This window comes from Acipenser ruthenus, chromosome 14, assembly GCF_902713425.1.
Source record: "Acipenser ruthenus chromosome 14, fAciRut3.2 maternal haplotype, whole genome shotgun sequence".
NCBI classification, from domain to species: domain Eukaryota; kingdom Metazoa; phylum Chordata; class Actinopteri; order Acipenseriformes; family Acipenseridae; genus Acipenser; species Acipenser ruthenus.
The window spans coordinates 34301829-34315612 of record NC_081202.1 but is presented as its reverse complement, the minus strand read 5'-3'; the positions used below and the strand labels follow the sequence as shown (position 1 = coordinate 34315612).

The 13784-nt window shown below is 40.6% G+C and overlaps 1 protein-coding gene across 3 annotated transcripts in view; it reads right to left on the bottom strand.

The window, feature by feature from the left end:
- Positions 1-13784, bottom strand: part of LOC117420037 (voltage-dependent calcium channel subunit alpha-2/delta-4-like) — a 160248-nt gene that overhangs the window by 130542 nt on the left and 15922 nt on the right. For all 3 annotated transcript variants that reach the window (XM_058986426.1, XM_058986427.1, XM_058986428.1), the window contains exons 4-6: positions 5709-5825; positions 4043-4102; positions 109-271 (exon numbers count right to left, since the gene is read on the bottom strand). In XM_058986426.1, the coding sequence (XP_058842409.1) occupies positions 109-271; positions 4043-4102; positions 5709-5825 (340 nt within the window). The remainder of the gene's footprint in view (positions 1-108; positions 272-4042; positions 4103-5708; positions 5826-13784) is intronic.

Genomic DNA, 13784 nt, shown 5'->3' with positions numbered 1-13784 from the left:
AACATTGCAAATGGTACTGCCCTCTAATGAGGGTTCTATTGCCTAAATGTCTACACTCAGAGCCCTTGTGCGCACAAACAGCACCCCCCTCCTGGCGGGCAGCGGTACCTTTGTTGTAGACATTAGTGGGGACCTGGATGTTGCTGAGTGAGGTGTTGACAGGCAGGTTGTTGAAATGCTTGTTGGACTCCAGGATAAATTCGCTGCCCAGTTCCACGTAGTTACCATCGTCATCCCTCTCATTGACCTTCACAGAGTTGAAGTAATCATACTGCCAGAAGGGAGAAAAATCACAAAGCTTGAGATGTGCTCCACATAAAACACATGAACATTGAGATGGACCCATGGAGGAAAACAACAAGGAGTTAGTGAACAAAAGCAAAGCATGCCTGTGGCATAGTGTGACAGAGCAGCAGATCTCAGAATGGTTCATAAACCTGAAGGACATGAATGGGGTCCTCAGTGGCTCACGAGGTGAAAATAACTGCAGTTTGGAGCAGAGGGAGAATCATGCAATCGTGGTTTGAAACCAGCTCAAGCCATGTTGCCGATATTGGCTGGAGACCGACAGGGAGTTCTGCATTGCTCTTTGCACTCTCACAGGGTTAGAGTGGAAAATCAGTGTTTGCCTCATCGTGCTCCAGTGACCCCTACTGGTCAGGTGCCGGTTGTGCCACCAGACTCCATCATCCCCAATAAGGATTGTGGACTGACAGAAATAACGAACTGTGGTTTTGTGCAGTGGTGGTATCTGCTTTGTTTATTATATTGGATACATACAAGCAAACGATGTTAAAATACAGTTTTGTAGAGCATCACAAGCCATTTACATATTACTGAGGATGATGAAGAGGGGCATGCAGAATGCAGAATGCATTGAAGTTATCTATGATTTGTTTTTCAAATCTGCGGCGCTTCCCGGTGAACGTGCAAAAAACACGCAGGTGCATGTCACGTGTACAGTTTGTGCCCGCGTATATGTTGCCAGGGCACAGCTGAGATGAAAGCAGGAGAAGACGCCACTAAACTTTAATAATGCTGAAATACACAGGCTTCCTGAACAGCATGTGAGAGCTGCTGATAGTGGAACACAGTATTTAATCAATGAGACCGCAACCAATGACATAGAATAAACATATGTTTTAGTGTGATGTTTTACTTTTGCTAATAGTACCATATTACAATTAATGTCCCGTTCATCATAGCAGTAATACTAGAAAAAATGTGTTTTTACTAAGATATGCTGAATTAAAATGCATCAACTGAAATAGATTAACTGTAAATAAAATGCATTATGTAACAACATGATCTAAGATTTGTAGATTTGTACACTTTTGCAATGCCATAGTAAATAAGTATTTAGTAGTGAATCATACTGACCATGACTAGGAAAACAAATACTGAATTTAATCATATTGCTGAGCCCATTGCTGATGTTTACAAACAGATTATCTTGTTTCCTAGGTGATCAGTCAAATACATTTCTTTGGATCAATTAACCCTTTTTTATGCAGTGGATTGTGGGACACCACAATTAAGTAATTGTGAAAGGATGGCTTGAGAGGTGCGTGTGGGTGGTGACATCACCGACCAGGAAGAAGTACAAAAACAAAAGGTATGGGGCAAAACTGCCATAGCAGTACTTTTATTAACTGATAACAAATAAACAGTTGAAACAAAACACAAAACAAAAGGGCACATTGGCCAAACAAACAGACAATAACCAATGAATGAACGAGTCCCTCTTTTGTTTTCTTTTCTTACTGGTAGCATTCACTCTTGTTCTTAACTTAGCTCTCCTTTAGCTCTCCTCCATGTCTGAGCCCAGAGTCTTTTATACTGTGGCTGGAGCCCTAATTACCCATTAAACAATTACCTTATTAAGGCTCCAGCCACATTCCCACAGGCTTTATTGGGATGGGGATTCAAATCCATCCATGTCAACCACATTTTACGAGACCAGCTTTTCGACGGTCTCAAACAACAATGATGGATGGTTTCATCCGCCAACATACAAATACAATAATAATAATAATAATAATAATAAGGGCCTCCCAAGTGGCGCATCCAGTAAAGGCACTCCGCACAGAGTGCAGGATGTGCCCTATAGCCTGGAGATCGCAAGTTTGAATCCAGGCTATGTCACAGCTGACCGTGACCGGGAGTTCCTAGGGGGCGGCGCACAATTGGCCAAGCGCTGCCTGGGTAGGGAGGGCTTAGGTCGGCAGGGGAATCCACGGCTCGCAGCGCATCAGCGACCCCTGTGGTTCTACAGTGGAGCCACCAGATCTGTGTTGTCCTCCGGCACTATAGGTCTGGTGGCATCGCTGTGGATCCGCAGAGCGAAAAATGATGGTTTGGCAGGAGCATGTTTAGGAGGACGCGTGCTCCAGCTGCCGTTTCCTGTGAGTGGTGAGCCGAGGATACAGATAATAATTGGGTATACTAAATAATAGCACAAATAATACAGAAATATGCACAAGGGGATTTTTCCAGGAGCTCTTTCCAGGAGGGTTCCAATTTAACTACACTCTCTCTGCTTGCGCTGTCATTGGCTACTTCAATTTTTTTATTAAAAAAAAGGAGAGTGATAGGTGGAACCACTCCAGTTCATAAGATCAATACTGTTCTTTTAATGAGCACTTGAAACAACCAATGGTAGCAGGGATCTCTAGTAAGCTGTCCATTCACAGAAGAGGGATGCAGTTACAGGGAGTGGCATTAAGGAATATCAATGACACTTTGCTTCCCAAACTGAGCAGGTGTGAGAGGAGCTGTCGATGTTTGAAAGCTGTACATTTAAATGTGAGTTTTAAAAAATACATTTACTTAACCATTTTACTTAAAATAACACTTTTCACCGTCAGTTATATCGCTATATAGATACCGTTGTGACTATAAGCGTTCAACAATACTAATAAAGTGACAAAGTGTTTGGGGTTTTGCTTTTGATTCCACAGGGCGGCCATATGGTGGGAGAATATTGAAATAAATAGAGAATGTGTGATGATTTGTTAAATTGTATAACCAACAATCCGGACTCCTACTTAAACATTCCGAAACTATTGTTGTGGTCTCTGACGCTGACATCCCAATTCTTTGAACTGTCGGAGGAGGAGGTGGAGCTAGACAGCGACTTGGATGATGACCCCTAATTTTGGTGAGTACCAAACCATTTCTGCTGGTACTCATGTGAGTACCTACTGTTCAAAGTTATGTGAACCCCTGGTAATAAGTCTAATAAGATAGACATAACCAAATATGTTATGCATATTTAACTGATTCCGTTATATATTTCTCATGGTTTATTCTAAGCTATTTAATATTTTTTTTTTATAAAAACAAGTCAAATATGAAATGTTGACCTGTTTGATATCCTGCCATTTACACTTATTACTTAATTGTTATAATTGATAAATTCAATGAATAACGCTTTGATTAATGTTAAAAAACAGAACCGCTACAGTACTTTCAGAATTGCTTGTGCGTTGAGCCCCAGTTCGCTCAGCTGCTTCTGATACACCTGCTGCAGAGGCAGAGCAGCAAGGCGGTGACGCATCACTTATTCCCACCCCTATAACACTGAAACCACACCTGATAGGTTAATGATTCAAGATGCATGTCTTCCTGACACATAGAGTGATGCAGCAGATAGTCCAAATGGAATAACCCTATTTCAGCAGCACCGACTACATTAGAAGGGGTACCTGTGGGGCTGGTAAAGGCAGGACCGTGTGGTGCTGTATGCAGGGTGAGAAATACAGTCAGAGAAGTGCAGGTTTGTGTCCTGGTGATTCAAAGTTGACACTCTTTGCTGGGGATTACACAGGGAGCGTTCCTGGGGGTTACAGAATCATAATTGGCAGAGATTGAGTCATCTCACAGCACAACAGTGGCCTCTAATGGACAGGCGTCAACTTAGAGAACCTTTGTACTCCTCAGCTGTTGTGGGGAGTTGCTGCGGTGAGTGTTTGCTTGTACAATCTAAATTCGGGAGAAAAACAAGGATCAAATAATTAGAGAAACGAAACAGTGAACTCACCTCTAACGACACATTATACTCATGGTACAAGTCAGCATCCTCTGCGGCATTGACCAGCCTCTGCGTGAGAAAGAAAAGGAAGATACAAGTTAAAACAATTATTAGGATCAAGCAAGGTGAAAGCCAGATAATGAGTAATAATATAGGTTTAACACCACAGGAGCGGCCTAATGTTTGACAACTACATAAGCTGTGCCAGTACACAAGTAAAGCAGACATTAATGAACTAATGTGGCTCTGGGCAGACTGCCAATCACTGGATCTCATGGAGCTGTAATACAAGCTCTGGCAATGCTAGTATTGTAACGAGACTCTTTGTACAGTGTGCCCTTTATATATTGGGATGAATTGAGTGCTTTTCAATCTGGGAAGCTTGTAAACATGTGCTGTCAATAACACTGTGCCTGCTATGCATTTCCTGACCCACTGGTTTGAAACCAAGACATCCTGCAATAGCAATGTTGATTATGGACCAATTTTTGTCAGTAATGAGCCCAAACTGAAGGTCTGTACTCTCTGATAATGGCCTCTGTGCAAGTGGATTACTGGGATTATAAATCAATGAAAATATAGACCATGCTCTTTGTGTAATAATAATAATAATAATAATAATAATAATAATAATAATAATAATAATAATAATAATAATAATAATATTTTGCAGTTATTCAACGTCTTCACTTTGGCGCACCCACAGGACAATGACAAGATTACAACATTTCAGGGAAAGATTCTCATCTGAAAATTTTATTTTTCCAACCTCTATTATTTTTGATGCTCTGAAAGATGTGACACAGGAAGACATGCACTTTAAACAAAATTAATTCTTCTAGTCAAGATCCACAGGTATCTGACCCCAAATAACTTGACAAGCTCTATATGTGAGGTGCACAAAGCCTACAGTATGTAAATCTTTCAGCTGGGCGTCGGTATGTACAGTATGGTATCACACCGCTTCAATTGTTTGAAACTGTACAACACTGTACAAATATAATAATAGCATTTATAATTAACCCTTTCATGCATGGTGACCTCATATGGAGACGGATACAAAAACTCTCTTCTACTCTTTATATGGGGACATATGGAAGATCCAAATGCATGACAGCCTCATGAAGATGCCATTTCTAAAACTACTTTTTCAGCTATTTTCAATATTTCATGCATGAAAGATTTAATATTAAAAAAAAAAAAATAGACATACAAAAAGGGAATTCTCAGAAGCATTTCACATACCTACTAGGAGTGCTCTTTCCAAAAATACCAAAATTGTTCAGCGGTTCAATCAAATCACAAACTAAGGAAGTAATAGCCAAGTGGCATCCAGCGTACTGTATATACAGTAGATGCCCTCTAAAAGCTAGTGTGATTTTAGAAAGTCGAAAATCACAAATCTGGGACACCGATGTCAAGAAGCCTAAGCAATCCAATCCAAAATGAACTTTAAACTCATTTTAAAAAAGGCCTCGTATACACACACGCAATAAAATACTGGTTTATATCACCGTTAATATTCTCAGCAGCAGTCATCACCTGTACATGACACCGGACCGACATCACAGTCCGGTAATCAGCGCTAGACACTTACATGTTGTACACATGTGTTCTCAATGTTGTAGTCATTTACATTCAAAATAAGAATGTGGACTTTCCTCCTGAGTCTTACCTTTACGGCCTTCATTTTTCTACCCAACATCTCCTCCATTTCCTCAGCAAATTTCCGCACCAGTTCCAAACCATCCACCTCCTCGATCTTTATTATTGACTCGACGTCCTTGTATTTCTGTGGGTGTGAAGAGGAGCACTTGTAAGTCACATCACTAACCAATCCTTCATGGTTCCTGCTCCTGAGATCTTTGTATTATAATAGTCCTTTACTAATTGGTTCATTTGGAATATCTCTGAGTTGCATGGGGTAACTAGTCGACTAAATAATAGAAGCACAGTACTGGATTCTGTGATAAGTATGATACAGAATAGAACTGTCCTGCGGAAATTCTATCACAGCATCTGATATAAAGGAAACGCTTTGTTGAAAGGCCCACATTGCCACATTTACAGTGTATGTGTTTATGGAGCGTGCAATACATATTGTGAATTCTAACTCAAATGGACCATCGGTGGTTCAATCAAATGATTATTAAATAAGCTTTAAAATTATACTAAAGTTATCCCCCAACATGAAAACAATATGGTCAACTGAAAATGTTTACCACCTTCTTACTCATTTTCACCATGCTTATACATCTCTTATTGTACATTTCTTCTTTGGCATGCACACGACACCTGCCCTTGAAATATTTCTACATCATCAACCACAAATGAAGGCAATGCCTCCCCAGAACTGGGTCCACTTGAGCAGGAATGACCCATGTGGAGTCCGCCTCAGAGCTTGACTCTACCTTTTCTACCTTAAGCTCTCAGCGTGACTTATTTTTTACAATTCATGTGTCTTATTCATATTGAAAACCGGTATACATACTTAAGCATTTGATGTCCAACTCAGCAGGAGTCATATGGCAGTCATTTTTTTTACTCACTTTGACTGCCAGTCAAGTGAACCATATGGCAGTCAAAGTGTGTCAATGTTGAGCTTCTCAGAATTTCAAGCAATGTAAGAACCCCAAGCATGAATGTCTACCTGTGCTGCGCCTGCCAGGCCTGGTTTGCAGCTCTCAGCATGCGCAGGATTTGTTGATAACTATAACTATTAAATAGGGTTTTATGGCTTAGGGGTGCTCTTAATCCTGAGTCCTGATGCTGCTGCTACTCCACTAGAGCAATGATTTTCAGCAGCCTGTGAGTCATGTCACCAACACAAAACTCCCTCTCCATGGTTCATGCAGAGCACAGGAGAAGAGTTGGATCACTGAAGGGTCCAGTAGATCAGAGCACTCTCCTCCGTGACCCGAGTTCGATAGCAGCCCAGGGCAGCCTTAATGCCTTTTCTGTGGCTTTTAGCACATATCAAAGGTGAGTCCTGATCAACAGACTCTTGATCTCTATTCAACTCTCTCCCAAGTTGCTAGGCAATCATGGGGATCAACAGTACTGTAGGCCCAGTTTTCCTAGAGAAACTATTATTATTATTTATTATTATTATTTATTTATTAGCAGACGCCCTTATCCAGGGCGACTTACAATTGTTAGAAGATATCACATTATTTTTACATACAATTACCCATTTATACAGTTGGGTTTTTACTGGAGCAATCTAGGTAAAGTACCTTGCTCAAGGGTACAGCAGCAGTGTCCCCCACCTGGGATTGAACCCACAACCCTCCAGTCCAGAGCCCTAACCACTACTCCACAACTTACAGCACATGGCTTTCCCAGAAGATCCACTTTGCTGTGGAAGACCTAGTCAATGCAGAGCAAAGATCTTTATTTTTTATTCTCTTCTTCAAGTGACATTCAGATAATTAAACTACACCTAACTAGTCTGACATCAGCAGGACCCCGCAAATTCATCACACTTCCCAGTGGAGCAAGAGAACCTGGCCAATATACAGTGTGTCCGCAAGAAAGATGCTGAGGCGGGGGTGGGCATTTCATATCACCCAACACCCGTAACAACAAGATTTGTGTGAGGGACAACAGGTTTTGTTGTTATACTTTGCCCGCTGGACAAATAGTTTTTATTTATTTATTGTTCCTATGTTCGTTCTGTTGCTAGAAAGACACTGTGGGTATATTTCTAGAGAGCCACGCAAGTTTCTGAAAACTGAATTGCGGAAGTCTGGTACCGAAGCACAAGCATTTTAGACAGTGTTTACGTCCCACCCCTATCACTTCTAATTGGCTAGCTGTGGAAGAAGCTGATCTTCTATTGGTTACAAAGAAACCCAGAAATGGCTGCCAAGAGAGCCTCTGGCAACGCACAGACTAATCTTTTAAACTTAAGCTATTATTTCAGTTTTTTGTAAATTAGCAAATAAGTGACACTGCTTTCTTAATACATGAACCTGACATTTAAATGCATCACATTAGTTTACAGTAAAAGAAGCTATGTCTTAAGTTGGTGCTCACCTTGGCAAGAGCTGAGTCCAATATCAGCATGAATTTTTAACACCTACTCTCATGTAATGGAAATCATGAAGATCTGGATACATCCAGTGACTGCTGTGAATTGTGCATCTGGCGATGAGGGAAAGCCAGGACAGCCTGGAAAGACAGCTGACAGGAGGAAATAGACCCCACTGGGACGGGCAGGGGTTAGCCATCCTAGCTGGCAGTATCCAGTTCTGTGTTTTCAAATGGAACAGGATGCTGGAGACACCCGCCCAAGGCTTCTAAGAAATTAAAGAGAAAAATACCCCTAGAGTCTGCGAGAGCGGGGGCGGAAGATGACCCAAGGTTTGACAACACGGTTAATGACTTAGGAAAGGAAACGGATATGAGAACGGAGAGTACTTTGAAAACATCAAGATCTGCAGTTAGCAAAGACAAGGAGCTTCAGGTTTGTCTGTGCCTGGAGCAAAGTGACAACGGTTGGGTGTTTGAAGATTCATCAAGAGATGATGAAATGCTTGAGGGAGAATGGACAAGGGCCTCACAGTCAGTCAATTAAATCCAGCGACAGGCTGGATGAATTGGGGAATCTAACTACGCAATATGGAAGCGAGGTTTGGAGTTGAAAAAAAGAAAGGAGAAAGTCCAAACTATTCCTGTAAAGTCTAGACGGCAGCAGGAGATTGAGCGCTTAGTTAGAGAAAGGAGGCAGCTGAGGAAGCAATGGAGGAGAGCAGAACAAAGTCAGAAGGAGGCACTCAATCTATTACAAAGGGTCATAAAAGATAAGCTTGCAACATTGCACGGAGCTGAGCGCCTACGGAGATGCTGCAAAAACAAGGAGTGTGCGAGAACTAACTTTTATAAAGACCCATTCAAATTTGCAAAGAAGTTATTCACCAAGTAGAAAAACAGCACACTAGAAGCAACTAAGTCTGAACTGGAGAGATATCTCGAGTAAACGCACACAGATTCAAAAAGGCAGGAGCCTATAGCAATTCCTTCAGACATCCCACCTATCAATCCACCAGAATACCAAATGGAGGACTGCGCACCTAAGTGAAAAGAAGTAGAGCAAGCTGTGAAAAAAGCAAGGGTGTCATCATCTCCAGGGCTTAATGGAGTTCTGTACAGAGTGTACAAGAGTGCCCCTGGCGTTCTACGAATCCTGTGGAAACTGATGAAAGTAGCAAGAGCACGGCGCCGAGCAGGTGGGGTCTTTATACCCAAAGAAAAAGATTCTACGAGTATCGGTCAGTTTCGCCCTATTTCCCTGTTAAATGTGGAAGGCATTTAACAAAGCTCCTCCTACATGGCACAAAGCAACGCCAGCTCAATAGAGGAAGCTGGTAGTCAACAAGGTGCAAATGCAGGAGGAGAGGATGAGGTGCGTAAAGGCAGCTTCCCAGGCCAATCCGGGAGAATGGACGAGATGGGAGAGTGTGGAACAACGCAAGATTGGCTGGCGAGATCTATGGACAATGGAACAGGATCAGTTTCCTCATCAGGTCAACATATGATGTTCTCCTATCACCACAGAACCTTAATCTATGGGTAGGTGAGGATCTGTGTTCATCGGCAGCTACATTAAGACGCATTTTGACAGGATGTAAGGTGGGTCTTAGCCAAGGACACTTTACTTGGCGCCATGACCAGGTGCTGCGATGTTTGGCCTTAGCATTGGAAGACAAGCACAGAATGACCAACAGGTTGCCACCAATGCCAGCAATATATGAGAAGAACAACATTCCTCCATCCAGAGGAGCAACCTCCAAGAACAGGTATTAAAACCAAAACTCGTCTAGGACAACTGGAAGCTGCTAGAGGAAAATGCTGGCAGATGTTGGACAGCGGCTTATTTTCCCACCTGAGATCGCTACCACTAACCTTCAACCTGATATTGTCTTGTGGTCTGGATCAGCACGTCTTGTTAACCTGGTAGAGTTAACAGTGCCATGGGAGAATTCTGTGGATGAGGCTTACGAAAGGAAGAAACTTCAGTACGCTCAACTAGCTGGTGAAGCGGAACAGCGAGGATGGAGAGTCCAGGTTTACCCAGTGGAGATGAGTTGTCGAGGATTTGTGGCACACTCCACAACCTGGCTTGTCAGAGACATCGGATTCAGTGGTCAAGAGTGGCAAAGCATACTGAAGAACTTATATGAAACAGCAGAGAGGAGCAGCAACTGGCTCTGGTTGAGACGAAAAGATTCTGGTTGGGGATCGCAAGTATAGTAGATATAAAAAAAAACCACTGATGTAAAGGAAGGTAAGTAAGCTGGGCTTAGCTGAGTGGGGGATGGAGGGGGGCAATGCTGGGACGTCAAGGTGCTCACTTGAAGACCCCAGAGAAGTACCCTACTCAGTTCAGTCCAGACGGTTGTCATGCTGATGCGCTAGGGAGGCCACACTGTGGTTGATCCCTGGAGCCAGCATTGTAGCCGTTGTGTGTGCTGATGCGCCAGGGAGGCAAAATAAGCTGATCCCTGGAGCCAGCATTACACTTCAGCCATCAACACCAGGCAGAAGGATATCTACATCATCAAATGGAAGGAAACGCAGGTGGATCACATTAGTTTACAGTAAAATAAGCTATGTCTTAGTTGGTGCTTATCTTGGCAACAGCTGAGTCCAATATCATCATGAAGTTTTAACACCTACTCTCATGTAATGGAAATCAGGAATCTAGGTATTAACGGATTAGAAAAAATCATGTTGTGTAATTTATAAAATCATATCCTAGTCTACTTTGTGGTCAAGCATGTACTTGTTGGGATGTTTAAACAAAACTTGAATTACTGTTTTGAAGCATTTTAAGACAAACTTTTCCTGGCAAAAAATGTATATACATTTTTTTCTTTAGATTTTAGTGTTGCTAACCTTGTTTGCCATTTACCATATACATGTTTTTTAGATTTGAATGCTATTTTTTAAAAAAAACTTTTTTTTTTTATTTACTAGATTTGAACAAAAGCGATATTAGTTATTTATTGGCTATGCACAATCCATTGATTTGTGAAACTATTAAAACATAAAGATTGACAAATATGTTTCTAATGATAAAAATGAAACGCTTATATATGAGATTATCTGGACAATATTTTATTATTATTTTAAAACAAAATAGACTGTAAATCTCATGGCAATGAGTTTATGTATTAATTCAGTCATGTATTTATTTTTCAGTGAGAGTAGTACAGGGAAAGAAAAAAAAAAATGCCATCAGGGTATGAAACCAGCATCACCTGCTGCAGCAGTGTTTCAGTCAGCCATCATGGGACAAGACTGGAAAATGATGAGGAAAAATAGGTGTACAATGTTGTAGACTGTTTAAAAAAGTATATACTAGAAATAAACAAAAGAAAAAAACTTATTTTGTCTTTGCAGAATTTGATTGAGCCTACTGTAAATACTGTGCATTTTGGTAGAAAAACAGTAAAAAAAAAAAAAAATGTAGAAGTCCTTTAGAAATCTGGGGTTCAACAGTTCCAGAACTGAAAAAATGTTAAGAAAAATCAGAATTCCACAAAGCAGCAGTAATAGTTGGCAATAATTTCGTATCTGTGATGCAACAAACTAAAACACCTGTACATCAGGAGTTGAATTCAGCCTTTAGAGAAAGAGGGAAAAAAACAGGCAGAAGCTATTTTTATTTTTGAATAACTCCCAAATATATCCCAGGTACTAAAGTGTTGCATCTCTTGCATTCGTTGCAAACCACATGCAAACCAGTCGGAAGTGTAGAGTGAAATGTACTAAACAAACGCAACGCTGTTAGCATCATTTTAACGAATGCTTTGCAGCCGCAGTTCTTATTTGTGTTTTATAAAGCATGTTTTAAACAGTCGCAATTGTTGCTGGCATTTCCCAGTCCGCTTTTTCTTGTGCATTGCCAGTTGTGCTCAATGTATTTGAGACGGACACCCAAGTACCTAATTTTCAGTAAAGTCAGGGTGTACTTACAAGTCTTGCAAACAAACTTATATCATTTTTCTGTTTTTCCCAATGTGTTGGGAGCAATAGACTGCACACATGAGCCACTAACCTCTCCAGCTCATGTTGAGATTTTGTATAGGACCATGATCTATTGTGTGTTAATTGTCTAGGCTACTAATTAGGCCTAGTTAAAAATAATAATAATTAAAATAAAATTAAAAATCCTAAAATAATTTAGTTTCAACTTAAAATAATCTTTTATTCGCATTGTACACCAATGCGTACAATGTAGCAGCATGATTTATTTTGTGTTACCAGTAGGCTAAAGTAAAAAGAAAGTGCGCTAGGTATTCATTTGATTTTACTACTGTACAGTATACTGTATAGGCCTACTGTACAGATTTATATTTTTACATAATGTAATGTGTAGCCTACCCAAAACACATTAGTGTTATTTCAGCGCAATGATTTATATTTAAAATACATCGAGAACTGTAAATGTACGTGTGAGCGGTATTATTGTATTGTTCTTAAACCTGAAACCTCCTTATGTCGGACAAACATGTCAGGTTTAGCAAGGGGCTACTGTATGATTATGAAAAGCTTTTTGGGGATGAAGGTTGGGGACCCACTATATAATCTGATGGGATTAAACTGCCTTTCATTTTTTTACATATACAACAGTATTAGGATAGGTAAAATGAAGACGGAACAGAATGGATTGTACAGATGACGTTTACATTTAATAAAAACAATGTTATTTGATTCTTGCACATTTGCATGGATAGATGTTGTCCTTCGGGCACCCTCTGCTGCAACAAACCACACCTCAATTGCTGCTATTTTATTTGAAAAAATGTCGCACAGCTCTCGCTAGAGATCTCGCTAAGATGACGCAAATAATATTTAAATTAGTATATTGCGGCTCTCTTCATTAACATATTTTTTCTTAGTACATACGACAAAATATGCACTTTGCGAACTGTGGTAACGAAAATGCAAATTCCGGTATGTTTGTGCTGCGACTGGTCCATCTTAGTACATCTACCCCTTAATATGTTACTTAAATGTACGAGCAAATGTGTTCCAAACTGCACTGAAAGGAACATTTTCTTAAAGTATGATATAAATTTGTTGAGGTGAGGTGGGGTCACAGGGAACCTTTTATGTATCTTGAAGAATTTAGTGAACCAGTCAAGCTACAAGGCTAGATCCAACCCTGTTAATCACTAATTGATTGATTGTGTTCACTGTTAAATAAAAACAAAATCCTACAATTTATATTCTACTTTGTTGTGTGTGTTTGTGCGATGGGGAGGGGGCATGTAGATTTTTAAAAAGGACAAGTAGATTTTTCTAGCATTGCTTCCCTTGCCAAGAAGTTGTTTTCAAAAATTGCACACCCCTGCGAGGAATACCAACCTAATTATCTCAGAAGCATAGTAGGCAGCATTGACAGATATTTTGCTCGACAAACTTCCCATACCCTCCCACACACCTCAATGGTTGTTTTGATGCGTATAATATTTGGCATGACACCACCTCACCAGTTTCTTTGCAGTTCATCATGCTGCTTGCATTCTGTTTCCTCATACTGTTTCTGTTTCTGTTAGCTGCTCTTGGCCACCATTAATGTCAGTATTGTATTGACCCGGCAGTCTGCGCTATCTAAGAGGACTTGTTTTGCTGTTCAGAAGCAGAGAAAGTGTTAAGCAGCATGGGGCAGGTGAACACTCCAGAGTCTTAAAGAATCAAAGAAGAGAGCTTGAGCTGACAACAGTAAAAACGGCAGAAG